Genomic DNA, 27,942 nt, shown 5'->3' with positions numbered 1-27,942 from the left:
AAAATTAGCTATTTGAATGAATGAATTGAAGATGTGCATCGCTTCAGGGGGGGGACTTCTCAGACTTTTCTGAAATTCTGAAATTGGGCTGGTTTAAACAACCTGGTTAACCAAAAGCAAGGTTCATACCATGAAGGTTGTTAGTGTTTGCTTAGTGTCATGAAATGGAGTAAAGTTTTCTTAGTATCATTAAAAAAGTAACATGAAAGAATCTTTGGCATATGGAAGCTCTTATTCATTTTTTGGATCATCCGAATGGACAAGTTCTTGGTGATATTTACCTCTGTTTGACCTTGAATGTGTGGACAATGAGATGGGACAAGTTTTTATGATTGTTTCACTTAGATATGATAACTTAACTGGTGTGACTTGAGGAATTTGGTCTGCACTGATAATGGAGGAATCAGATGAAGTCTCACATGCAGAAAAATTAATTTCTTCTGGCTGTTTGGGATTCTCTTTAGCTGTTGAATATCAATTGATGATACTGCGAGATACACCTTTTGCAGGTAGCATTTCATTGCTGTAGCATTATATCTGTATTTTGTTCTACTATTATAGTTGGTATGTAAGTTGCCCAAGGTCTTTTCGTCAGCATAAACTCCTGTAGTTTGTACATTGAGGAAAAGAAAATTAGACATTCCAGCCCTAAGCTGGCTGGCTGGGCAGTAAAAAAATTGCTTTTCCTATCCATAAAGTGATCTATTTTTTTATGCCATATTAGTTGATGGTTGCTACTAGTTATCTTTTCACATTGACGAGTTTGCTTCCTTTTCTTCACTATTTCATGGGTCCACAACTGGAAATGTGTGCTTTATAACTAGAAGCCACTTGATGTCTTGAAGAAAGAGTTCTCTTTTTAGAAGAAGAGAGAGAAAGTCATCACTTCCACCGAAAATAGCTCTTCCTATTCTTTGTTAAATATCAATCACTTAAACACTACTCTCTAGTTTGTCTTGCTTTGTATTCCAAGTTTAATAGTTTCACAACTCTCCCAACAGTTCACCAATGTCGTCGTCTGCCTCAAGTGCATTGATGTCCTTCTACATTCCCATCTTCCTCTGTTTAATTTGCTCCATCTCTGCTGCCAACCATCCTATCCCACTCAATGGTACCTGTCATGATACTTGTGGCACAATACCAGTGAAGTTCCCCTTTGGCACCGAGTTTGGATGTGGACACCCTGAGTTTTCTAGATATGTGAGATGTAACTCAGGCACTCTAGAATTTTCTACTGGCACTGGCATTTACACTATCTCCTCAATTGATTACCCAAGCAACACCTTAATTGTCACAGATCCACTCATGTCAACATGCAGTTCAATGCAGAACTCAGGAAGCTTTAGCTTGGATCGAGCTAGTCCATTCACTTTAACAGGAGAAAATATCTTTGTTTTGCTAGGATGCTCTACCACTTCTCCTGTATTTGACCCAAAAGAAGATTTGTGCAACACAGGTTCAGGTTCTCGTGTTTGTAAAGGACTATATTCTTGCAAGGGAGTCCAAGGAATTGGGTTGCCGCATAACGCACCGATTTCTACATGCTGTGTTTACGAGTCGCCTATTCAACTTGCAGGCTACACACTGGATCTTCCCAAGCTCCAATGCTCCTCATATACTTCTATATACAGTTTTGGAGGCAATGAGGGAGATCCAATGAAATGGGAGTTTGGGATATCTCTGCAATATAATGGTTCATATTATAGTAATATTTGCAAGGATTGTGAATCTAGTGGAGGCTTGTGTGGCTTTGCAGGTATTGATCAGTCATTTGCCTGCATTTGCCGGAACGGGAAGAATACCACCACCAGTTGCTTTGCACAAGGTTAGTTCACTTTTCACACCAATTTTTTGTTATGTTCAAGCATTTAACTGATCCAGCAGGGCTTTTGGGTTGTTCTTAATTTTTTTTTTTTCGTCAGCTTGAATTTGTTTATCTGAAGTGTGGCCTTGATTGATTAGGGGTTGCCTGGAGCGGGACAGTGGGATCAAAAGTTCAAACCAAGTTCAGTCTTGCAGGTGCAATGCCTTACTTTTTCAAACTCTACTTTCTATGCTGGTTACTTTTTGCCCCAAAAGTCTTCTCGTGCTTGAGATTTTTGTCCATAGCCACTGTAGTGCTTTTTCAATACCCTTTTCATTTTCCCTCAATTATATCAGGGAAGCACATGATAGCATCTAGGCTGAGAGTGTTAAACTCATCAAAGAAAAAGTAACGGCAAGGAAAACAAACAATGTGTATTGGGTTATTAGTGCGATATTCAGAAGTGTTCTGAAAAAATTGCATGCACGAAGTTGTGTTGTTTTCTTAACCTTCCCTTCATTTTTATCCCTCTCATGTTCATGTGTTTCTCTGACATTTTTCTGTTCTTTCCTTCTGTGGGTTTTGTAGGAATTTTGCTTCCATGGTTAGTGGTGTCCATTTGAAACAGGTAGGATATTTTCAAAATTGTATGTGGACAAAAAAGTTACAAACCCAAAGCTTCTTGCAATTTTGGGTGGTTGTGGTGCTGTAATTTCCATTAATTTTATTAATATCTACATGAAAAATATTCTAAAAAAGATCCTGATTTTGGATTTATGTTGTTCTGGATAATAGCTGTAAAACATCTAATGGCATGCTATTGCTATGTATGGCATCCTATAACCATGTTCGGTTCCCATAGATTTTTGTCCCTTTAAAAAAAAAAAACTATTTCAATTTGGTTTCTTTTTTTTTTCTTTCACTTTAAAAGCCATTAAAAACTCACTTTAAAATTATTGTTTAAATGCAATGGAACCAATCCAGCCAATGAAACCTTGACAAGTGTCCGTTAGCTAGACGTAAGAATTTGGAGTGGATATTTTTTTAATCCCCTCATTAAACTCTTGCTAAAGTTGATATTTGAGATTTTGACTTATCGCTATTCTTTTTATCTCATGATTTTTATTTATTTTATTTTTTGTATATATTAAAAAAATAATTTTTTATTAATTTTTTTATTATATTTTAAATATATTAAATTTTATTAAATATTAAAAAAAATTTTAATAAATAATTTTTCTTGTAATTTTTTTTAAAAAAAAAGTAAGACTTTATAATACACCTCAAATTTTAAGATACAACAATTATTAAAGTTAATAAAATTTGGAATATTTTTTCTTGCTATTTCCCTTTGATCAAATTGAATTTTTTATAATAATCAAAATTCCCCTTTGGCCATTCTTTTTAAATTTATAAAAAATTGTCACTGAACCAATCCTTGATAGGTTCAACCAAAAACAATCTAATTAATTTAAACCAATCAAATTAATGCAACTAAAAATGAATATAATTCAGTTTTGAAAATACTCCACAAAATCTAATTCATTCTACAATGGGAAAACCTTCTTGTGCCTAAAATAAATCAAGAAAGAGAAATACAAGAACACACATGCAATACCTGTTATAATCAGAACCCAGTTAAATGTAGATGGACAATCAAAGATTGAGGCAGCGAAGTTCATCCCAAATATTCCTGTCACAACAGCAAATATTGTAGCCACAAAGGTTGCTGCAGTTAAAAGCAACTCAAACTGAATCAGTTGATTCTGCACATTTCCCTGTCCATATAAAAAGGACATAATTTTCAACTCTTCATATTTGTTTTTTCACCCTATTAAAAAAGAGGAAGCATCATAAAATGTACAAGTCATCAATCACTTTACCAATTTGATGTTGATCAAATCTTCAGTATCATCAATATATTCTTTGAGCTGCATTGTCAATTGAAAACCAATGTAAGGCATCATCATTGTCCACACTCTCGTGCTGCAAGAATTCTTCTACTTCACCTATAAAAGAAACCCATTCCAAAACACATGCAACACTACCCCACTTCTATATATGAAGATTATATGATCATTTTTTCGCACGTGCATAATTCTATGCAACCTAGGATGATCCTGCACTTCATTTTGCCTAGTTGAAGAGGGTATTCTCACCAAAATTAGTGGGTTTGAGAAAACATACATTTTTCCATTCAGCTGATTTCTTGAAAGGGAGAATTTTAGAAATGCCTCAAGCCTTGCCAATTGTTAAATACCCTAATTGTAAATAATAACAAATGCAGCGATCCTTATAATTAGATGGATTCAAACACAACTTATGCAGGGAAACATCTTACCGAGAACAACTTGCTAAGAGTGTTGTCAATAACAACAAAGTATGCTTCAAGCAACATTTCAAGTTGGTCAACATTTTCTTCATTAGTGGAAGAACTTGTTAAGCTTCCATGTTTGCTTGAAGTGACAATACTGCTAAACGTCCTCTGCAGTTGCTGGACCCCACTGAATGACCTCACAGGCGAAACCGGCGCAGATTTTGAAACTGCCCTGGTCTCACCTGAGATATTATTTTGAAAATATGAGTCACCAAGTGCATAAGCTTCTGCCCTCTCTCTCTTCTCGGTCAGATACATCTCAGCCATGTCGCCATCATCATCCATGAGATGTTCTATCTCATCACGCACCTATAATTTCAATCTAGAGGCTAACATATAGAGGAAGCGAAGTGGGAGCAGACCAACACAAAAAGAGAAGAGGAGAAGAAATATGCACACACACACATATAACTTTTACCTTCTGAACTCGTTGAGTCAATGTAAGGAGTTGGCCTTTGAGTCTTCGTACACGTTCCAAATTAAGAGTATTGATAGATGATGCTAGTTCATCCAACACTGGATAAATCTCTATTTCCAGTTCTTTTACCTGCCAAATCCAAAACAAAGTGATCTAGGAGATTTAGCCATGAGTCCAAGAGTTCCATTGGTGTGTGAAAATGCTCATTAGCTACCCATTGTCCATATCATGTGAAAAATATCATCAGCCACAGAAAGTACAGCCCAAAAATGCAGGGGCAGATGATCAGAATATGATCCTTAAACTTTAAAAATTGTGTACTATGGAAACTATAAAAAATTCAACTGTACACTTGTCAAACTCACAACAAATTATTAATATCGCATATGACTAAAGCTCCTATTGATCCATGTTGCATGCAAAATACCTAAAGTAATTATTTGTATGTACTCACGATTAATTATATTCACCAATCAACAACACATCAGAAGTGACCACCATTGATACCATATAACAATTGCTAACTAACTTTACCGATTCAACTCTTCAAAATTATTTATTTCATTTCATTTTTGTAGTATACAATTATTCTTCTTGCGGTAAAGTAAAGCGATCCACTCAACTTAATTTAATCTCATTCCCAAACTGCTAGTTCCAAACTTGTTAAGGTTGGGTAAAGGTTACAACAATCAATGATCTTAAAAAGAGATCTACACGTGACAAAATTCAGAAATAAAATACAAATAGTTGCATTTTCTAGACTTAACAAGATTTTCTAGAGAGAAATATTTTATAAAAAAGAAGGCTAGAGGACTTTACCAAACTGGACATGGACCATTAGCTATTGTGAAGATCATAGCATACCTGAGCATCAAGAGACATGCAAGTTAACTCCAAAGCCAATTCCAGAGCTCTAAATTCAAATGGCAAGTCCTCTGAATTGAAATCATAGCTTTGTTAAGCAAGTACGAATCATTCAGTTTCATAAAATCTCAAGAAATCAAACCAATTGTTGTTGACATTTATAGAAATTGTATCTTCTTTAAGGAAATTAATGGTTTTAAGATCATTCAGATCGATAAGTATATGGATCAGATGTAGTTACCAGCTTGATCTTTGTTTGTCTGGAGACGCTTGCAGAATTCTGACTCATATTGGACTACACATCCATCTAAAGAGTTCATCAGGATGACCTCATCAGCTGTGATTATGCATCTAATTTGTTCAAGACTGACCACAATAGCTTTCTCCCTCCCTAAAATTGTGGAAGGGTAAATGAAAAGGGGGTCCAATAGTCGTAGATCTCTAGCAGGTAACGAACAATGTTTCATTATAGTAGCCTTATCAAGCTCCAAAATCTTTGAGTCGCCATTCTGATCAATCTTTATCCAAGATCTGCTTCCATGTCCATGACCTCTCTTCTTCAGGCCTGGCAAGCCAGAAATACCATTTCCATACCCATGTAAATTAAGCCTTCCAGTGTTGTGAGGAAAGGCAGAATCTGGAAGATCACAACGTAGACCTCGACCCTGAGATTCCTCCATTTGACTTGGAATTTTTCTTGGTCAAGTGACAACCCAGATTTTCCAGGAGGGGAACTGAACCAGAATTCATTAATGGTTTTGCGTATGAGTTGGTCATTGAATATATTGCATATAACAGCTATTCTTAACAACGTTACCCATGTTCGTTATGCATTTCTGAATTGAAACCTGAGAGAAAAATGCATATCACTTTAATAAAGAAAGTATGAACCCAATAAATATTACTACTCGCATATAATAATGTAAGCAGCAATAATAATACTAAAAGATGAAATCTCGAACAATTCATGTGAATGGTTATATAAACAAGCACAATAGTCCTTACTATTCTCAGGTGTTTCACTGCGAAAATGCAAGAATCATTCTCCCACCTTTAAGTAAATATACTTAAACCTAAACCGTTCAAGCCCAAAATAGGATTCCACCAATAAACAACATCCAGCAATCTACCCCCTCGATCTGACCTACTGAAAGAAAAACCTCAATTTACCTCTTCAATTTCAACGAAAATGGAACTGTACCAGGAAAACCAATAATTCCTTCAATAAACAACATCCAGCAATCTACCCCCTCGATCTGACCTACTGAAAGAAAAACCTCAATTTACCTCTTCAATTTCAACGAAAATGGAACTGTACCAGGAAAACCAATAATTCCTTGTTCAAATGTATCGAATATTGAAAAAAGAAGAAAGAAACCCTAGAAGCAGAAACGAGGATCTGTACCTTATGAAAACGAGAGAAATAATTCAGATGTAGATAAAGCACCTCCGGTAAAAGGTTGAGAGAATAAGATCTGTGTGCTCTGCCGAACAGAAAGAAGAGATTGAGTTCAGGATAGAAAGTAATACGAGGCTTTTACAGCCACCATTAAACAAGTTCCAGGGATTCAATCCGAGTCTCAACTCGGTTCATCCAGCCACAGTCCTATGGTTTGCTTAATCATTTTACCTCGTTTGGAATAAAGTCGAGGAAAACAAGGTTTTCTAAGATACAGTTCTATATGATTAGATTTTTTTATGATTTTTAAATTTTTAATAAATTTTTATCATTTAAAAAAAAAATTAAATATTTAAAAATTATTTCTCCCCTTATTATTATTTTTTTTATCCATACATCATATATTATATTTTCACAATGCTCATAGGATTAAAGAATTACAAATGAAGAACTAATTATTACTCAAATTTACATAGTACACAAATTTAACAAGCTAAAAACAAACTGACAAAGTATTTAAGACTCAAACGGTCAAAACAAACATGTCTTATTTAAATTTTTTATATTTACACGGTATTTATTAAATAAAAAATATTTTTTTTTCTATTAAATTTTTCGTGTTTATTTTTCACTTGGATAAAATTAATTAATTTTACTAAACCATAAAATATTAAATAATAATCTTCTCAAAAATTAATTGTGACACCGCTGGATTATAAGGTTCGATGATCAGTTGAATATCAAATGTTGTCAAGTGTTCGATTGCAAAAAATATGCAACCATGAGATCGTAAGCCCCGTTCTGTTAGCCCACTATAGTGAGCCGAGTGGATAACTGTGAAACAACGGCCAATTCTCTTAGGACACAGGATCCGCAAAGGCTCCGCACGCGTCTCAGCCCCGCCGCTAATTGCGATCAAGATCCTGCGCCTCAAGTTCTCCCGTTTCCGGGACTGCACTCTGCAGACAAGGGCCCGGGGACTTTCCTGGGTGAAGAAGTAATCACCCAGCCACTCCATCCCATGGTCAGTCGTGCAAACGCCCTTGGTGGAGATATTATAAAATTAATATCTTGTTGATTCCGTCCGATGTGGGATAACATCTGTTTTCAAGAGTTGTTTTTGCACTTTCACACTCCAATAACAACACAACACGTAATACTTCTTAGATGACATCAGCCTGTGTTTTTAGTGTTTTTTAGACACACACGTACAAGAAAAAATAGATGATTATTACAATCATGACAATTTTAATAAATTTTTTAGTCTTATATAAATTTATATACGCACGCTTTAAAATTATTGTGTCATGAAACACACCCTAAAAAATCTCCACTCAGCATATCAGTTCACTCCTATCACTATAATTGAATTAAATTTTAATATGTGTAAATTCGATTAAAATGTAAATTTTAATTTAAATTTTAAATTTAAGAAAAATAAATTTTAAAGTTCGAACGCCAAAAGTTTAAATTTGAATTCGAATTTGAATTTAATTTAAATTTTATTTATAGTTTCGAATTTGATTCGTAATAAACTCATTTATCACATTAATATGTAAATTTAAATTCTATTTAAAAAAATCGAATTTAAACTCATATACGTTCGAATTTAAATTCGATTATATTATAAATAAATTCAATATAATTTAAATTTATTTAAATTATAAATAAATTTAAATTATAAATAAAATTTAGATTATAAAATCATTAAGAGAACGTTAAATTAAATTTTTTTATTTAATTAAAATTTATCAAATTTAAAATTAATAAAAAAAAATATAAAAAGTTGTAAATTTATGGAGAAGTCACAATTATTTGTATTCTTTTAATTTTTTATGTGGGTAGTCACAATTTTTCATATCCATTCAACTTTTTTGTAAAATTGGTATTGGCGAACGAGTTTATTCATGAGTTTGTACGTGATTTTATTTATGATTCAGCTCGCGAATTTATTTATAAATTTAAAAAGAGCCGAATTCGGGAGTCTAAATGTGTCGAATACTGTTAACATCAAATTCGGCTCGTTTAGAAAATGAACTGAGCTCAATTGATCTTTTATTGAGCTGAATTTTAAATAGTTTACGAATAATTTGATTCGTTTATATCCCTACAGATGTTTTTGTTTTTAAAAATATATATACATAAAGATAAAACTAAATTATTGTAGAACAGTGGTATTGGTATTGTAGACCAGTGGTAATGCTTGTGATATTGGTAAATGACTTTCATATATTATCGTTTGATTTAGACCAGTGGATGTTTAGTTTAATTATCAAATCCTAATTATCGATCAACCAAACATGTCTAATTTAAAATTTTAGTCTATTTTTTGTTTTATTTAATTTCTTTTTTTTATTAATTGTTATTAGGTGTTAAATAAGAGTTAGGGAGGCCAAGTATGAAATTAAAAATAAAATTTAATATTTATTATTTTAAAAATTTCTACAATCAAATTCAATTATCTAAAAAAATAATTAAATATCATGTAATTTAAATTTAAATTTATAGATTTAATGTGGTGATAAGTGCATTATAATTCTTGTAAAAATAAATAAAATATTATTTTGTTAAATGAAATACTATATACCCTTGTTTGATATGTATTTTTTTGAGAAAAAAATTGAATTTTATTAATAAAATAAAATTATTTTTATTTATAAAATTATTATTTATTTAAAATTATTTTAAATATAATAGAATTTAATTAAAATTTTTTAATTAAATAAATTTAAATTAATTTAATTTATTTATCATTCTTATTATTTTTAAATTAAACATAAATATTTATTCTTATAAATAATAAATTAAGATTATTTAAAAAAATAACAAAATAATATAATAATTTTTTAATATTAATTATAAATGCAATAAATATTAATAGTCAACATCAAATTAAATTGATTTTTTAAAAAATAATTATTAATTAAAAAAATAAATTTAAAATTAAAACAAACAAAAATTATAAAGGATAAAAAACATAAAAAAAATTTGCAGAATCAATTAACTAATTTTGATATAAATAGATTTAACTGATTTTATTTATGGTAAGATCTTAAGAATTTTAACAAGATTTACTTTTAATTTAAAATCAATTTCCTTAAATTTTTATAATCAATTATCATAAGAATTTAAGAGAATTAATTAAATTTTCATACTATTAATTTTAATAAATATAAAAATTTTAAAAAAATATATTTCTTTTGAATTTTTTAAAAATTATACATATTCCACTGCTAACAAATATAATAAATAATAATTATTTCTTACTTGTTGAAAAATTTTGATTGGTTAAAATCAATGAATATATAATAAAGAGACGGAAAACATAGGGTAGAACTAGAAAATTTTTTTAGAGGGTGTAGTGGGATGAGCTGTATTCAGTTTAAATTAAAAGAATTGATTAAATTAAATTAATTTAAAATTTTGATTTGATTTTTTATTTATTTCGATTTATTTAATTTTAATTTTAAAAATTTTAATTATTTAATTCATTTTAAACAGAAAAAAATTAATAAAATCAAATCCAACTGAGTAATGATAATAATATATTATTTTCAATAATATAGAGATTCTATTATATTAAGGTTAAAAATATTTTAATTAAATTTTAAAATATTAAAAATAAAAATAAATGATAAAAAATAAAAATTATTAAAAATTTAAATTAAATCAGATCGGTTCAGTTCAATTTAATTTCTGATTAAAATAAGTTCAGTTTAATTTTTATAAATATTAAAATTTTAATTTTTAATTTATTCAGTTCGGTTCAATTTTGGACTGAGTGCATATAACTATAAAATAAATAAAAATAATATAAAATATCAAATTATAAAACTTATATTAATTAAAAATTATAACAAAATATATATAATAAATATAAATATTACGAATTTTTATTTATGAAAGCAAGTGTCACAAATTTATAATTTTAATATGTTTAAATAAAATTTAAATATTTAAAATTTGAGAAAAAATATAAATTTAAAAGAGATAAATGGCACAATATAATAAAGTTAAAAATATATTAATCCATTAAAAAATTTTAAAAATTATTAAGGGACTAAATTAAAATTATATTTTAAGTCTTATTATTTTGATATTTTGATAATTGAATTATGATAAAATTATTTTTAATATTTTGAAAATAATATTTTAAAAAAAGTGATTTAATCAGCAACGGTAAGAGATGAGAGTGATGCAAAACAGGCCCTAATTCGTTTAACCTTTGACGTGGCAGAAGGTGGTCATGACAATCTTAAGGTTTCAAAAACAGAAACAAATCAGTTGTCAGATTCTTTTAACCTTATTTTTCTCATTTAATTTTCCTTTTTTTTCAACAATAATTCCCAACAGATTTTCGAGAATTTCATGTTGGGAAGTTATTCTGTAGTTTCAACGAAACCAGGGGATTTTGTTTATTTATTTATAACAGTTGCTTGATTCTTCATTTATATATCTTTTTGGCCATTTTCATCTGATATATCGCTTGAGTGAGTTTCATTGAGGAAGCTTCAGAATTCGATTACTACTGGAGAAAAGGAGTTGCGAATCGCCGGTGCTATTCCGGCATCGTATTTCACACCGGTCGAGATCAAGCTGAATTGGGTTGTTCTTGTTTTCAGTTCAAATGGGGTCGGGTAGCTGGAACAGAAGCCATAAGCAATCAAAATCAAACACAAATGTTGATGTTAGTGATGGGAACAAAGCAAGTAATGTTGATGATGTTGAGAAAAATCCAAACCCTAGAGTTACATATGGAAGCAATGAACATTTAAAGAAGACGAAACCTGCAATAGATCTTAATGAAAGTGATCATCATCATCATCTTCCTGTTTTCCCTTCTGATGGTGTCTTGCCTTCTGCTTCGGAAAATAGCGATGAACACAGAAGGAGTTCTTCTTTGACTGATTTAAAAGATGAAAAATTTGGGATTTTGCAGCATCACAAGCCTTCGGGATCAGAAGAATCTGAAAACAGCTTTGTTGATCAATCAATAACATTTCCAGTTCCAGATTTCATCCCTCAATCCAATCATGAACACGTAGCTTCGATGATGCAATCTCCTCCAATGCAAGTCATGGAAAGATCAAAAGGTGGTGGTGGAGGAGGAGGAGGATATGATCCTTCGAGGATTCCATCAGGTATATTTGAAACAAACAAAACAACACCAGTTGAATGGAGTAGCACTTCCAATGAGTCTTTGTTTAGTCTTCAACTAGGAACTAGTTTCTCCAGAGGCAGCCGGCTTTTATCAATGGAGTACAAGCCTGGAGAAGTAGATTTCCAATTCAGCCCATCCCCTCCTGTTTCAGTCACAGATTCAGAACCTCGGATGTCAGTAATGGATACAGATAATCAGCCTTCGGTCCCCACGGAGGAAACAAGAGAGGAAACTACAGAAACAAAGAAGACTGAGAAGGCAACCTCCAAGGAAGCATCCAAGCCAGATGATGTTGAAGACACAAGCGATAGGAATGAAAAAGCTTTAGAAAGATTAGATGAAATTGAAGAAAGCAACCTCCCTTGCTGCTACTGTACTTGGCCACAATGCCATTGTATATGGCCAAGCTGCTACTGTTCCTGTTGGAACTGCGGCTCTAAAAGATTGCGTTGGTGGTCGTGTTGTTCTCCTTCTCCCACGTATGCTTCTCTCTCCATGATCTCTTTCATTTACAAGCCTTTTGTCAATCTTTTTCCAGTCAAATAGTAAAATTCTGAGCTGTTTTATTGATGATAAACCCATTTTGGTGCAGTTTTGCAGCTAGGTTAAAAACTACAGCAGATGGAATTGCACAGAGTAAGTCTCAGCTGCCACCACCAGTTCATGAAGCAACACCAGCAGCTACAAAAGCAAATACAAAATCAGCTTCTGGTTGCTGTTTTAATTGGTTTTCATGGAGTTGTTGTTCATGTCGCCCTTCTTGCTGCTACTCATGGCGGCCGTCTCGCTGTTGTTCATGGAATCCATTTAGTTATTGTTCTAATTGTCACACTTGTAGTTGTTCTTCTTGTCATCAACCGTGTCGTTTATCTTCTTCATGTTGTTGCCCGTGTCTTTGCTCTTCATGTTGCCCGTGTAAAGTGGCTAAGCCAGTTTTATAAATAATAATTTTTTCTACAAATTAATTTTTAGATAAATTTAATTTATTTAATATATATTCAACCTTATATGATAATGAGTTTAATAACCATAAATTAAATATTTACATTGAAATCTGTATATAATTAATTAAATTTTATACAACCAAATGCATAAATTTACATGCAAATATTTAATAAATTTTATTTTTATATGAGCTTTGAAACGGAGATCGAAAAATAAAACTTAAAATTTTTTAAATTTATTTAAATATTTAAATGCACTAAATCAGACTTTTTATGAGCTCATAATTTTTAACTTTTTTTTTTCTAAAGGTTATAAGTATTTAAATTAAAATATAATTTTAGAGAAAAAAATTTTAAAATTATCCAATTTATTTAAAAAATTTTATGATAAAATAATATATTTGCCCTTGGTTTTCCCTCAATCATATACAAAAGCATTAGATGGAAAACAAAAGAGAAATCTCAAGTCATGTTCAGCAACAAGAACTTCACAAAAGAAATAAATAAAAACAAAATCTATTTTCTAAAAATTCTCATTTTTCATTATCCTAATTCACAATCACATCCCCACTTTTCTTCAAGAGGGTGACATGAATCTGCAAGATTTAAAACAGTGAACAACCTGAAGTATTTACCACAATTTGCCTAAGTGGATGATCAACATCACCTCCACCAGCATGCTTCACAAACTCTGCTGGAGACATAAAGCTTCCATGGCATACACACATTATCCTCACTTCCTCTCCCTTACCATACTTGTACAGAATCCCTTCTACTCGCCTCCCATTAGGACCACCTCCAATCGTGAAGACACACGGCATGTCTTCCATCACATTTGTTGCGCTTTTTCTTCCTTCATTTTCTGCAGAATCAAGCTTCTTGGATGGATTCTCCATCTCTTGTCTGGAAGTTCTACTGCATGTGTTTTTGCTTGTCTTTGTCTCTGCAGAACCAACAGCTTCTTGATTGCTTTGATCTTGCAAGGATTGATTACTTGTATGATTTCTTGCTTCACTACCACTGCTTGATCCTGTGATGCAAAAGAGGTATGCAAGATAAATTTCAGATGATGAGTCCTATTTAAATTTTATATAATGGGACCCACTTGTTTGTGTCTTGGGTCCATGGTGAACCGAATCTAAATAAGTTTTTTCCTTATTCCAAATTCGAAATTCAAATAGCATTTATCCAAGAAACTAAATATTGCACATTGGAAATTAAACTTGTAAATCACCTATACCTTTCACCCTTCACCTTCTTAATTTTTATGAATATATCTGTCCATTGTGGTTGAGAAACTCCCAAAACATCACAAATCCAAAACTTGGATTCTTATATTTAACTTTACTTCCTCTGAATTTGAAAGTTGCAGGTTTTGGGAACTAAGAATTGTGAACTTAGCTAATAGCAACAACCATCAACTTCTCATCAAGGGAAAATCTATACCATGGTGGTGAAGCACAACTCTAAATAGAACAAGCTCCTAAAAACTTCAACAATCAGCACATCAATGAGTCAAAAGCTGAAAGTGAAAAGTTTGAGACATAATACTGGATAGATCTGTGAGGAGCATGGATCACTCTAGAAGATTTAACCAATATCCAAGCTATCATGTATCCACTCGTCAAATTCCTATATAAACTACAAAAATGGAACGATCACAGGGTTACTTTGCTTGATAGGATCTGGATATTGTACATGCTTAACTAATCTCAAGACCATGCCATGCCAGATAGTTGACCTGCACTAAGACAAACTAGTCAGCACCTCTGCTGTTTGATCTCAACCAGGCTCGTATGGCCGGTTGGAGGAATAGCCGATAGGTAATGGATGTACATAGTCTCCACTAAAAGGGAGAATATTCAGCCACACTTTTCATACATCATAATCCAAGTGAGACATCTACCAAGAATATTCAGCCCCTGCTATACAAAAGGGGCATTGTTTATGCTCGCAAGAATCACTAAAATTCACTGCACCCCTCCTTCAATCCTTCATCACTCCACTCCCTCCAAACACGCTTGACATGTGCCACTCATCACTACAAGATAATCCATTTCATCAGATTCTTGTTGCAAATTAACTATCCTCATTTCCAACTTCTAAGCAAACATTTGATTACCCTTCTAGGGATTTGCTCCCGATATGCATACGTTTGACTAGCACACATCGTCCCATTAATGGCAAAACCAATTAAGAGAGTATCCTATAAAATCTCTCCCTCCTCCCCATCTCAAAATGTTTTTACCCTTCACAGCCCCCCCCAAAGTGGATGCACAATAAGAATTGTTTTTTCATTACAAAACAAATTTGTAGTTGTCTAAGCATTTTAGGTGCAGTCTAGGAAGAAGAAGATTCTATACTTGCGCACTTGCCAAAAGGGTGCATCTTTATGACAGCAAAAATCATGGCAGACATCAAAATGAGGCAAACATACAACAAATGAAGCCTCCCTTTCTAGCAAAAACATATTTGACTCCACTCAACCTAACCTGACAAACTATTTAAAGTAGTTTGAGTAAAAGTTGCATTTATTGAAAACAAAATTTAGCACTTTTTCTCATCTCTTTCTAAGGGCTCAAATTTCAGCAGATATTCATACAACCATTCTAAAGAATAGTAGTGTTAAGTGCTAACTTAGATATCAAAATATTACCAAACATATCCATGCCAATTCCAAAACTCTCCCAAAAATAAATGAAGTGAAACAAACTAAAACTCTCTAAAAGAGAAGAAAATAGAGGGATAAAGTAATTAAAAAGGAAGAAAGAAATGAATGAATAGAACCTTGAACAGGATTGCTGTCCATTTCCGACATCCCAGATGAGCTTCCTCCTTGAGACTCCACAGACCCTTGTGAGCCCTGCTGCGGCCCCATCAATCCCTGTAAAGTAGGACCCCTGTTCAGGTTCATTGCCCCAATAACGCCCTGCCTAGTCCATGTAGGGACAGAATTTCCTCTACTTGCATTCAAGCCCCTTTTCTCTTCCTCCAAATTCAAGTCTCCTCTCAAATTAGCATTCAGGTTCTTTTGCTTTTCGCTTCGTCTTCTCTTGGCTTCCATTCTTCTCAAGCTCTGCATTTCTTTTCTCTTCCTCCACTCCTCCGTCTCTGTAGGCAAAGAAGATGTTCTCATAAGGGCAGAATAAGACGCAGGAGGTGTATTAAATGCATCATGCTCTCTCACTAATGGTATTGAGCCAGCTATTGAAGATGATCGCGTTAGTTTCTTCGCAGACTTGTCAACCCCAAATCTGCCTCCCAGCGATAGCCCCAGATTTAGCTCAATCTCCTCAGCGTCTTCTCCTTCACTCGGTGAAATCTGGTCTTGCTGCTTGTCACTTGATATAAATCTTTGCAACAGATCTCTTGGGTATCTGTTTATTTCCAAACACAACATCTCCATTGCTTTACTACTAGTGTTTCTGCTGCTGCTGCTGCTTCTGTTTTGATTTTCTTCTCCCATGTTTGTTTTTGTTTTCTCGAAAACAAAAACAGACAGAGACGAGTATTTCGGTGGACTACACAGTATTTCTGCGGCGCTTAAACAGCGTATGGAAAACAAAAACAAATTTTTGATCTGACTTAGAAAAACCCATGTCTAAAAAAGACTTGATTTTTATTATCTTCTTTAATGAATAAGCACTAAAAATCATTGCAATTGAAACCAAAGCCACAACCAACAAACCCAAAACAGAATCTTAACTTTTCTCTGCTATTCAATCAGAAAAAAACTGGTTACTTTTGTTATAGACGATGAGATAAGCACGAACAAACAAGAAAATAAAATTTTTTCCAAAGAAAAACGAATAAATCAAGAAACCCAGAAAGGAGCAACGAGCTGATTAGCGATAGTAAGAGAAGAAGGGGGGGGGAAACAAACAGAAACAGAAGAAAACAACGACAACAGAAGCAGCACGGAGAGGGAGAAGAGGAGACGAGAGGGGGAGAAAATAAAACCAAAAAGAAAGAAAAAATAAAAGAAAAAAATATTTATGGATAGACGAAAATGCCCTTCACGTTAGAGAAGAAAAAGTGCAAGGAAGAGGGTCAAGTGGGAATCAGGAGAGGAGAGAGATTGACACGTGGATAAGACAGACAGGAACTTTTATTAAAAAATAATTGGGGTTATGTTGTCGTTTTGGAAGGGAAGACAAGTTGCGCGTTCCATGTGCAATCGTGTCGCCGTTGTAAAATAAAGCTATAAAAAGTAGCCACGTCTCGTTGAGTTTAGGCGTCTGGGAATTGGACACGTGGTAATCAATAGATTTTGGACTTTTAGTACTCTCTCTCTTTGTCATTGTTGGATTGGTCTGTTGTAGACTTTTTATGTTTAAATTTTTAAATAAATTACTTAAACTTTTGATAATTTAATTTTTATATTTTTTAAGAAATTAAATAATTTAATAAAATTAGAGTAATTAAATTATTTTTTCTATTTAAAAAATATCAATTAAATAAAAATAATTTTTACACTTTTAAAACACTTTAAATTTCTTTTTTGAGTTATTCCGACAACTTCACCACTAAAATAATAATAATAATAAGTATTCACATCACGTGGAGTCTAATGGATCAAGTTGCACATATTTTAATTAAAATATTTTCAAAAAGCTAAGGGCACAGGGGTTGTAGCTAGGTGCCACGTTTCGAAAAGTTATGGATCAATACACGTGGCGAAGTCGGTAGGGGCGCCTGCCCACTACTCAATGCATTGTCGAGTGGCGAACAATTAGTCGAAAGAAAGGTTATCTTGGTAATTTGGAACTTTTTTTTGTCCGGGTTTAATCCCTTCGCCTTCGCGAATCAAACCGTTTTGTATCAGATTGTCAGTAAATCGGGCGACTGGCAACGGTCCGGTTTCGTAAAAATTAACGAATACAGAAAATAAATTTATCTGAAAAGAAAATTTAAATTATTTTTATAAGAGGAATCGAGTATTAATAATTTAATTTAGTGAATTTAAGATAAATATTTTAATCAAATCATTGAAATTAATTTATATAATTAAACGGGTTTATTATTAAAATAATTTTAAGTTTTAAAATTTATTTATAATTTAATATATTCTTGAAACAATTTATTCAATTAACATAGAATTAAGAAAATACCATTAAAAAAATATATTTTTATATGAATACTTTTTTTTTGAAAAAATGAATGCTTTTAAAAATACCAATTGAATTTGCATTTTATATTTCATTTAATTGATTTTTTTTAAAACAACACTTTAACTAATATTTTCGAAAGTAAAATGATTATTTAAGAAGAATTATATTTAATTTATATAGTTTAATAAAATTAATTAGTCAAATTTTCTATAAATAAAAATATATTAAATGTAATATATTATTTTAGGTTGTTAATTATTTTTTATTGAATAATTATTATTTTTAAATTATAGAGGTCAAACGGTTATTAATTTGAAATTAAAAGATTAAATAATTATTATTTTGAAATTATAAAAATTAAATAGTTATATTTTAAAATTATAAATACTAATTTAAAAAATACATTTTAATCATTTTATACAAAAATATAAGGATTAAATATTTTAAATGGATTAAAAAATTAACGAATTAAAAAACGCTATTTAGTTTTAGATTTTTAATATTTGTTATATTGTGTCATATTTAACTATATTGTAATGTAAATATTAATATTTTATAATTTTTTTATTATTAAAATTGATTATTTTATAAATAGAATGATTTAATGGTTGTTTTGAAAAAATACAAATTCAATAAATATTTTGCATAAGTAATTACATTGGTTATAATAAAAGCTTGTAAAGTTTAATAAATTAACACTAATGGCATCCAAATGCCCTTTCTACAGTACATTGTGGAAGCTTTTGTACGCTGTGAATTTTTACGGATATCACCTTATTGCTCATCTAGAACAACTTTTACTTTTCCTTCCGATTGTATATTTTTTTAAAATTAAAATTACAGAAATTAAATTGATAATATAACAGCAATAGAACTGAGTTGTGACTAGAGAGAACCTACAAAGAAGAGAACGTGAAATAGTGGTAGCTGCGCACGGCAACTACTCCAACGCTCAAATCAGTATACTAAAAAATAAAGTGAATGCAATGAACTGCTTAGAGTTAACGTACCTTTATTTCTATGATTCTTCTCCTTTTATATTATTAGAAGGTGGAGGTAAATATAGCATATCCTGATAATCTTGCGACAATGTGGCCGGCTGCTTGATAAGAGATGTACCCAGCTAACAAGTTAGTGATTCCGTGATTACAGATTTAATGGAGATACTCTAGCTTATGCCTATCAATGATAATTTTAGCGCTGGACTGGACTGTGCTTGTTAATGGTAACTTCGTGCCAAGACTCGCTTCGTAGAGGGAAAGGAGAGTCTTTGATGATGATCCAGGTGTTTGAGGTGTCTAGATCTTCCTTCCTCGGGATAGACCGCCTTTCCTTCGTATATGTGCCCTTGCCACGTGGCCCTACCTTATAGTGACAGCTCACGGCTTACATTGAGCGGTTGTTATGTAACATTAGAGGTCCCCTCGCTAGTTTTTGATTCTTCAGATTTGAAGGAGATATCCCTTATCGAGGTCTGGGGCATGTGGCTGCCCAAGATTGGCTTCTTACTGCTCACACCACTTCACCTATCTAGCCTTTCAATGATGACTGCAATACTTATTGTGTCGCATTTACAACTCGCTGTCAAAACCGTCCTATAAGAGCCATTCATCTTACCAAAGTGCTTTTTTTGCTCTCTTCTGCAATCTTTTAGAGAAACTTGCTCCGTGATTTCCTTCTCATTTCTGCTCCTTACAGTCTTATTTTCCTTACAGTAAGTCTGTTTTTCTTTTTCTTCAAAATGGACAGGAACACCTCTTCTTCCCTTTCCTCTAGCGAGGTCTTTTTCTCTAGCTCCTCCTCTGATAAACCTCATTCGAGCGCCAGCCTCTATCGTTCCATTGAGGGAGGCTTCAGAGAATAAGGGTGATCTACTCAATGATACCTCGTCTGTCCTCTCAAAGTGCGGTGTGAATCATTTGTATGATACTTATCATATTTCTCGAAAGGTTTTCCAGATCTTGGCTCCTCCTCCCTGCGTTCATGTCAATGATTTGAACCATGCCTAGGATACTATCATTGTGTTTGAAGAGTATATGAAGGCGGGTCTCCAATTCCCCTTGGACCCCTTTTTCGTGGAGGTCCTTCAATTTTACAAACTTTCGATTGCCTAGCTTCATCCTAACAGCTGGAGAATCCTCGTGGCTTTTTGCTTCATTTGTCTCAATAATCATATCGAATCGAGTGTGGCACTTTTTTTCCAGTTGTACCAGTTGGGTACCCATAAAAACGAAGAGTTTTGGTACTTTAGTAGCCGAAAATACTTAACCAATTTTTACCGGATGGCTTCCTCTTTGAAACAGTGGAAAAATAAAATTCTTTTCTTCAACACTGGACGTCAAGGGCTTTTGGACATCTTCAAACGAGTTGGCATTATTGGGTGGAATTGAAGAAGGATAGGGTCCATCTGAGGAGAGAGGAGGACAAAGCTTTAGCCTTTCTCTTAACGATGGCTAAGACCTTAAAGAAAATAGACATCACCCAGGCGGTGAGAAAAGCCATTTTGTCTTGGCAGAGCCATCTGCAGGCAAATCAGACTCGAGGTTCTCATTCATCCAACCTTTCCATCCTTGGTGAAGGCACTTTTCAAGCTCGAGATGAGGGTACTTCTTTTTCTGTCTTTTTTATTTTTTGAACTACCTTTCTTACTTGCTTTTTTTTTTCTTTAAGATATGACTGGGTCAAGCAAATTTGCTGAGGCAGCACGAGCCGCTCGCAAAAGCAAGGCTGTTGCTATAGTTGCTAGTCCCCCTTTTAAATGTGTTGGCCCTACAGAAGAGGTTATTATTCTTCCTCCTCCCTTGCCCCTCCCCACAGTGGAAGAGTCGGCCCAACTACAACCTAAGGCTTCTCTCCTGGGTGCTTCTGACTTTGAACTAGCCCCTGGGCTTCCTGCTGATGTCCCTACCTCCTCCATCCCTGCTCCCGTGAGCATTGGAGTCGAGTCTTCCTGGCCTCCAAGCATCCAGCATCTGGCTTTGGTGTTGAACCCTGCGCTCTTACTCCTTGACAATTCCACTCTCAGACTTTTGCTAATCAAAGGTGCCCTGAGGCCTGCGAACCGGTGCCACCTAAATGAGCTCAAGACAAACGAGCTTTTTAACAACTCTATACATTCTGCACTAGAGGACGCTCTTTGTACTTACGTTGCCAAGGAGTGATACAAAACCTTAAGGCGAGAGTCTGGTGCAAATAATACGAACAGGAGGCTCTTAGTCGAGGTATGTTCAAGGTTGAAGGCTCGGGTAGCTGAAGTCGAGGGTACCATGAAGGAGACCCTAGAGTCAGTGGATAAGCTTTAGGCCCAACTTGACGAGGCCCTTGCTTCCAACCTAGGCCTTGATAACCAGACTAAATTTACTGAGGATCAGATGGCCCTGCTGCAATGCCAGGTCTTGAAACTGCAAGTGCAAGCTGAAGGAGCCTAGGCTGCCTCCACTAGAGTTGTTAAGCTCGAGGAGGAGCTTAAGGAGATCATGGCCCAAGTTGGGGAGATGTTTGTTCAAGGCTAGGATTCAGCGAAGAAAGAGCTAGCGAAGCATTTTCCTTCTGAGTATTTTTTCTGGATAGACGACATCCTCTCCGAGGTGGAAGAGGATGAGGTGGAAGAGGAGGGGAAGCGTGCTGAAGACACTCCCATCGATTGGGCGGGTCTTTATTGATAATGTAATAGATATAGAAAATTCCAATATAATAGAGACACAGGCGGATGGGCCTAAAGACCCTTTTCTTATGTAATCTTCCATGATTTTAATGAAAATATCTTGTCATTGTTTTCGCTAAGTATTTACATACTCTGCAAATAATCTCTTCAAAAGGTTGCTCAGGGGTTTAACATCTGACTGTGACACCTGGTCACTGGCCTGACTAGTGGCCATGAAATAAATAACTTAGTAAATTTGCAGAATGAGACTAACATTTGGACATGTGGTCTAGTGGACACCCGCCTCATGGCCTAGGCATGAACTTCCTTCAAATATTTCTTTTAATCGTGGGGCACACTTGGACATGTGTTCTGGCGAATACCTACCTTATGGCTTGGGCATAAACTACCTTCGAATATTCTTTATAAATATGAGGCTAATGCCTGGTTATGGTACCCAGTCATGATAGTTGCCTTATGGTTGTGGTACCCAGTCATGATGCCCACCTTGTGGTTATGGTACCCAGTCATGATGTCTGCCTTATGATTATGGTACCCAGCCATGATAATGACTTAAGGGTTTTGTTACTCGGGGGTGACACCCGGTTTCTGGCCTGGCGAATACCCGCCTCGTGACCTAGTTGTGAGATGCTTTTACAATTTCTATTAATCGAGATTGATATCCGACCATGGACCTAGCAGATCCTCGCCTTGTTCCTGTCTTGACGGGATCTACCTTATGGCCTTGTATAGTGGGATCAATGTCCGGATAGTCTGGTGGAACCCACCTTATGACTTGGCCTGGCGAAACCCATCTTGTGGCCTTGTATAGTAGGACCAACGCCTGAATGGTATGGTAAAATCTACCTTGTGACCTAGCCTGGCAGAATCTTGTTGTGGCCTTGTATAGTGGGATCAATACCTGGGTGGTCTGGCGGAATTAGACTTGTGTCCTGACTTGGCGGAACCTGCCTTATAGCCTTGTATAGTGGGACCAATGCCCGGATGATTTGACAGAATCTGCCTTGTGACTTAGCTTGGCAAAACCCGCCTTGTGACCTTATATAGTGGAACCAATGCCCAAATAGTCTGGCAAAACCCGCCTTGTGACCCAGCCTAGCGGAATCCGCCTTGTGACCTGGCCTAGCGAAACCCACCTTGTGACCTCTTATTGTCTCCTTAATCTTTTTCCGTTTTTTTGAAAGAAGGCAACACTATCATTTCTTATCACTGAAGAATATAACATATGAAAGTACCTTGTTAACTTTGTTATTAAAATAATATCCTTTTGTTACAAATATATCGAGAGCAGGGAACCACTCGGCTCCTTCGTATGGCTAGCTCATGAGATTTTTGGACAGATGATTTCTGAGACTTCGAAATGTTTTTTATCCATCTAGTAATTATGTTTGCAATCTACTTACTTTTCCTGCCTCTCGCTAGGTCCTTCTGTTATCACATGTATGATCCCTCGGATTCTCGATCAGGGGTTGTCTTGGGGGTTGTTTCCTCGAGCTTAGGTCCCTTCTCTTCCTTTCCCCTTCTTGTGAATTTTCGAAGGGTACCGTCCCTTATCCGCCTTTCAATCTCATCCTTTAGTTGTCGATATTCTTCTGTGGTATGGTCATAATCTTCATGTAAGCGATAGTATTTTATCATGTCTCGTTTCTCCGCTTTTTCAGGGTTGAGCTTGGGTGGCCACTTAATTTCTTTATCATTTTTCCTAATCCACATCAAAATACGAGTCCGTAAGTCACTTAACGGAGTGTAATTTTTATACTTACTCTGATCATCACTCTTTCGTGAGATGGAATAACTTCTATAATCTCCTTCATGTCCTTGTCTCTCAGGCTTCTGACTTTGCTTTTGATTCACCCTCTTGTCTTCTTTTAACACCTGAACTTCATCATCTAGCTTGATATATTTTTAAGCTTTGTCTATTAACTGTTGATATATCATGGTGGATTTTTAATTGAGAAATCCATAAATTTAACGTTGCGGGTTACTTTCTTTAGTATTTCGCACACTATTTCATGGTTTAACTCTTCCATTTATATGGCTTCAACATGGAAATGTGAGATAAAACCCTTAAAGACTCGCCCTCTCCTGGCGAATCTTTCGCAAGTCAAAAGAAAATTTTTTAGGAGTTATGTAAGTAATAAATCTGGATTTAAATAATGCGGAAAACTGCGTAAAATTTTGAATTGAACATGGGCTCAAATATTGGTACCATTTCTGAGCCAAACCTGCAAGCGTCGATAGAAACACCCGATATAATACAAAATCATTTACATTCTAAAGCTGCATGGTCGTCCTAAAGATTGCCAAGTGGCTTCTGGGGTCTTCCGTTCCTTCATATCTGTCCAAGTTAGGTAACTTGAACTTGGTGGGAAAGGTTTCTACTAAGATCTCTTTTGAAAGAGGCGAAACACCATCTAGACTGAAATCATCTTCTTGTTCCTTTTGATACTTTTGCATAGCCCGTACTAGCTTCTAATCAACTCCTTTCGGAGCCTCGTCTGATTCATTTTCGGACTCGATCATTCCCTTGGGCTGCATTTTGATTGCTTTTGTTTGAGCCCTTAGGTATCTACAGAGGCTTCCTCCCTTCTTTCGGGATCCATTTTTTATGCTTGTTCCTGAGCCTTATATTGCCCGAGGGTAGCCTGCAGCCTTTGGATGTACTGGAATATTTGTTCGTTGTTTAAATTATAGAGGTCTACTTCGTTGACTACTGGGGGCATGTTTTCTCGGTTGTCAAGGGCAGAAGAAATGATGACTCCTTCATTGGTAACAATATTAGCAGCAGCTCACGAACTACCTACCATCTTAGAAGTGAAAGGAGAGAGAGATTTCTTTCTGAGAAAAATGAATAGAAGACTGGTTGTAATCTAAATAAATAATGGAGATTCAAAGGATTTCCCAGCAATGGAATCAGATGATGTTGCAGAAATTAGATTGATGACGTGGCAGGAATAGAACTGAGCGGTGACTGGAGAGAACCTGAAAAGAAGAGAACGTGAGGTGGTGGTGGATGTCCACGACAATCACTCCAACGCTCAAATCAGTATACTGAAAAATAGAGAGAATGCAATAAACTGCTTAGAGTTTGAGTAGAATTCGAGAATAGTATATCTTTATCTCTGTGATTCTTCTTGTTTTATATTGTAAAAAGGTAGAGGCAAATATGGTATATCCTAATAATCTGGCGACGATGTGGCCGGTTTCCTAATAAAGGATGTACCCGGCTAATAGGTTGGTGATCCCGTGATTACAGGCGTGATGGAGATACTCTAAACTGTGCCTATCAACGATAACTTTAGCGCCGGGCTAGACTGTATCTGTTAATAGTAACTTCATGTCAAGACTCGCCTTGTTGAGGGAAGAGTGAGTTTTTAATGATAATTCGGGTGTTTGAGATGTTCAAATCTTCCTTCCTCAACATAGATCGCCTTTCTCTCGTATCTGTGCTATTGCCACATGACCCTACATCATAATGACAGCTCACGGTTTACCTTGGACGGTTATCTTGTAATATCAATACTCATTCAATATTTTTATAGATAAAAAATTATTTTACATTTCTCTTATTAGAGAAAAAATTTTATTGTTTAATTTTAAAAACTACAAAAAAATACACATAAAAAAACTCAAAATAACGTCCAATCAAATTAAGTAATTGACGTTTTCAGAAGCACTCATAAAAAAAACTCTTCCAAGTAGCTTTTTCTTAAAAGAATAATTTAATTTCTATAATTTTAAAATTTAACTATATAATTTCTACAATTTAAAAAAAATAATTATATAATAAATTATAATTTTAAATTAATAATTATTTAATCCCTATAATTTAAAAATAATAACTATTTAATACCATTAATAATTAAATTAAATAATTAATGATATGAAATAATTGGTACATTCAGTATATTTTTACTAATTAAAGGATTTATAGATTAAATAATAATGTTACTTCTAAAATGCTAATCAAAATAATATTTTTAAAGTTATTTGGTTGTTTCTGAAAATATCATTTAAATTTATATTTTTAAAATTTATTGGTTACATCGATCAGTATGAAAGTACTAATTCAACTGAGATTTTCAAGAGTACTCATGTAGAGAAAAAAATATTTTTCAAGTGTTTTTTTTAATTAACAGTACTTATATATTTTCAAAACCACATTAAATTTGTAACCAACATTTTAATTTACATCATTTTAAATAAATTTATAAAAAGTTATTTAATTTATATTATTTTAATTAAAGAATTTATTAATAATTTTCTTATAATATAAAAATTAAATAATAAATTTCTCTACGTGTTTATTTGAGAAGTGTAGATTTGGATCAAGGGGGAAATTAAAATGACCTTAATTTTGATGAAAGTAAACAATTAAAATTAAATAGTTTAATTTTTAAAATAAAAAGATTAAAATATTATTAACAAAAGAAATTAATAATAAAATAGTAATTTTTAAGATAAATGATTAGTTAATTTTTCACAGTAACATTATTGATAACAAAATTTAAATTAAATTATCAATTAGACAACTCTATAAATTTAATTTCAAAATTAAACATTAAGATTTACAATTTATTGGTCCAATAAAAATCAATTTATTTTATTTTATTTTTTTATCCATAAGAAATTATAAATAAGACTGTTCAATTGGTCGGTTCAATTCCGACCGAACTGAATCAAAAAAACCAAAAATCAAATCATAAAAATATTAAAAATTAAAAAAACTAATTACGACGATATAATCGAACTGAATTGAACCGATAAAAATCGAACTAACTTCAAACTGAAATCTATAATTTTTTTAATTTTCTATTTCTAATTTTAATAAAATAATTCAATAAACATTTTACATAAATTTACTAATAAATATTGTATGAATATATCATGATAATATTTAAAAAAATTCATATAAATCCATTTAAAATTTAAAAGTACGTATAAAATCAATGTAAATTTAAAAATAGGTTTAAAATCAGTGTTTCACATAATAAAAATATGTATAAAATCGATTATTCGATTTGTTGATTATTTAACACGTTTAAACTGAATCAAACTGAAAATTGAATAAGTTGAAAAATATTAACCGAATCAAACCGAATTGAACTGAATATTCTTATTAATCATTGATCAATTCAGTTCAGTTATTCAGTTCAAACCGATATATGTTCTCTCCAAATTATAAACTATTTTATTTTTAAAATGAAAATTTATTTTTGTATTCTCTAATAGTAAAATTTATTAATTTTAACTATATTAATTATTGATATACTATGGTGCTACAAACACACTCGGCCTACACATAGCGAGTTGACTCACTATCGTCCCTAAACATTCTTTATTGAGATGTATTGAGGTGTGCTTTTCTTCATCAATCAAATGAAATGTTTCTTGAACCATTATCAAGTTGAACCGACTCGAAACAGAACCAGAGTATAAGTTAGATTTACCTGCTTCTATGGAAAGAATCCATCCGGTCTTCCATGTTTCTATGCTACAGAAGTTTGTGTCAGATCCGAGTAAGGTTCTCAGTGAGCCAGATGTAGAGATCCTAGGAGATCTCACCTATGTAGAGCAGCCAGTGTGGATCATTGACACTCAGATCAGAAAGTTGAGAAACAAGGAGATCCCAATGGTGAAAGTCCTCTGGAATCACCATAATCTAGAAGAATGCACCTAGGAGACACGGGAGTCTATGCTCCAGCAGTACCCCTGCCTCTTTTGAGGTTAGTTTTGTGTTTCTTATCTATTTAAAAACATGAGATTTACTAACGATTATGCTCTAAATTCTATAGAAAATAGACGATAAATTCCAGTAAACGTAAATTAATACGTAATTATAAGCATTTTAAGTTTTTTTTATTAATTTAAAACTCTAATATTTCATATTATTAATATGACTGATGGAATTAACTACGATTAAGTACTAATTATTTCACCATTCTTAGCGATCGGATTAGCTGCTATTATATGCTAATTATATCACCCTTTTTTGTTTTATAAATAAGTCAACTAGTCATCAAAGAGTTAAGGTTTTTTTTTAAAAAATTTCATATTGAAAATTACTATATACCTAATGTAATACAACAATTGTTTAAAATAAGTTATGAGCTATCATTATAAGATAAAGCAATATGACAAGAGTCTAATAAGTCAATATGCAATCCCACCAGTGAAAAGAAAGATTCAGACACTATAGC

At 33.3% G+C, this 27,942-nt stretch overlaps 3 protein-coding genes across 9 annotated transcripts; 1 reads left to right on the top strand and 2 right to left on the bottom strand.

The window, feature by feature from the left end:
- Nucleotides 1–63: 63 nt before the first annotated feature.
- LOC110627353 lies at nucleotides 64–2,644 on the top strand. 3 transcript variants are annotated; one of them, XM_021773650.2, is made up of 4 exons: nucleotides 64–509; nucleotides 1,457–1,825; nucleotides 1,963–2,019; nucleotides 2,393–2,644. In XM_021773650.2, exons 1-4 carry the CDS (start codon nucleotides 395–397, stop codon nucleotides 2,425–2,427), a joined length of 576 nt encoding a protein of 191 aa, XP_021629342.2. In that variant the 5' UTR covers nucleotides 64–394; the 3' UTR covers nucleotides 2,428–2,644. The 3 variants fall into 3 exon arrangements, 2 of the variants coding, with proteins under 2 accessions (XP_021629342.2, XP_021629326.2); XM_021773634.2 differs by having other exon boundaries at nucleotides 1,002–1,825; XR_006350036.1 differs by lacking the exon at nucleotides 64–509 and having other exon boundaries at nucleotides 518–1,825; nucleotides 1,923–2,019.
- A 623-nt stretch (nucleotides 2,645–3,267) lies between these two features.
- On the bottom strand, nucleotides 3,268–7,123 carry LOC110626700 (magnesium transporter MRS2-5). 5 transcript variants are annotated; one of them, XM_021772746.2, is made up of 8 exons: nucleotides 6,869–7,123; nucleotides 6,469–6,610; nucleotides 5,705–6,311; nucleotides 5,464–5,534; nucleotides 4,600–4,728; nucleotides 4,146–4,490; nucleotides 3,688–3,735; nucleotides 3,268–3,582 (listed from the first exon to the last, which is right to left on the bottom strand). In XM_021772746.2, the coding sequence occupies exons 3-8, from the start codon at nucleotides 6,141–6,143 to the stop codon at nucleotides 3,352–3,354; spliced, it is 1,263 nt and encodes a 420-aa protein (XP_021628438.1). In that variant the 5' UTR covers nucleotides 6,144–6,311; nucleotides 6,469–6,610; nucleotides 6,869–7,123; the 3' UTR covers nucleotides 3,268–3,351. The 5 variants fall into 5 exon arrangements, with proteins under 5 accessions (XP_021628438.1, XP_021628460.1, XP_021628454.1 ...); XM_021772768.2 differs by having other exon boundaries at nucleotides 6,515–6,610; XM_021772762.2 differs by having other exon boundaries at nucleotides 6,469–6,607.
- A 6,344-nt stretch (nucleotides 7,124–13,467) lies between these two features.
- LOC110629713 (ninja-family protein AFP2) lies at nucleotides 13,468–16,920 on the bottom strand. Its single transcript, XM_021776807.2, has 2 exons — nucleotides 15,755–16,920; nucleotides 13,468–13,997 (listed from the first exon to the last, which is right to left on the bottom strand). Exons 1-2 carry the CDS (start codon nucleotides 16,431–16,433, stop codon nucleotides 13,573–13,575), a joined length of 1,104 nt encoding a protein of 367 aa, XP_021632499.1. The 5' UTR covers nucleotides 16,434–16,920; the 3' UTR covers nucleotides 13,468–13,572.
- Between the last annotated feature and the right edge of the window lie 11,022 nt (nucleotides 16,921–27,942).

This window comes from Manihot esculenta, chromosome 1 (assembly GCF_001659605.2).
Source record: "Manihot esculenta cultivar AM560-2 chromosome 1, M.esculenta_v8, whole genome shotgun sequence".
NCBI lineage: Eukaryota > Viridiplantae > Streptophyta > Magnoliopsida > Malpighiales > Euphorbiaceae > Manihot > Manihot esculenta.
Note: the sequence above shows the minus strand (reverse complement) of the source record. Positions and strands in the feature narration are given on the sequence as shown.

Bases quoted from the DNA above. Each gene is read 5' to 3' on its own strand.
- LOC110627353 (XM_021773634.2), top strand. From the start codon at position 1,009: ATGTCGTCGTCTGCCTCAAGTGCATTGATGTCCTTCTACATTCCCATC. The intron at 1,826-1,962 runs GTTAGTTCACTT...TTGATTGATTAG, and splicing joins CACCAGTTGCTTTGCACAAG to GGGTTGCCTGGAGCGGGACA. The intron at 2,020-2,392 runs GTGCAATGCCTT...TGGGTTTTGTAG, and splicing joins AACCAAGTTCAGTCTTGCAG to GAATTTTGCTTCCATGGTTA.
- LOC110626700 (XM_021772746.2), bottom strand. From the start codon at position 6,143: ATGGAGGAATCTCAGGGTCGAGGTCTACGTTGTGATCTTCCAGATTCT. The intron at 4,491-4,599 runs GTAAAAGTTATA...TTGAAATTATAG, and splicing joins TGACTCAACGAGTTCAGAAG to GTGCGTGATGAGATAGAACA. The intron at 3,736-4,145 runs GTAAGATGTTTC...TTGACAATGCAG, and splicing joins CTCTTAGCAAGTTGTTCTCG to CTCAAAGAATATATTGATGA.
- LOC110629713 (XM_021776807.2), bottom strand. From the start codon at position 16,433: ATGGGAGAAGAAAATCAAAACAGAAGCAGCAGCAGCAGCAGAAACACT. The intron at 13,998-15,754 runs GTTCTATTCATT...TTTGCATCACAG, and splicing joins GGACAGCAATCCTGTTCAAG to GATCAAGCAGTGGTAGTGAA.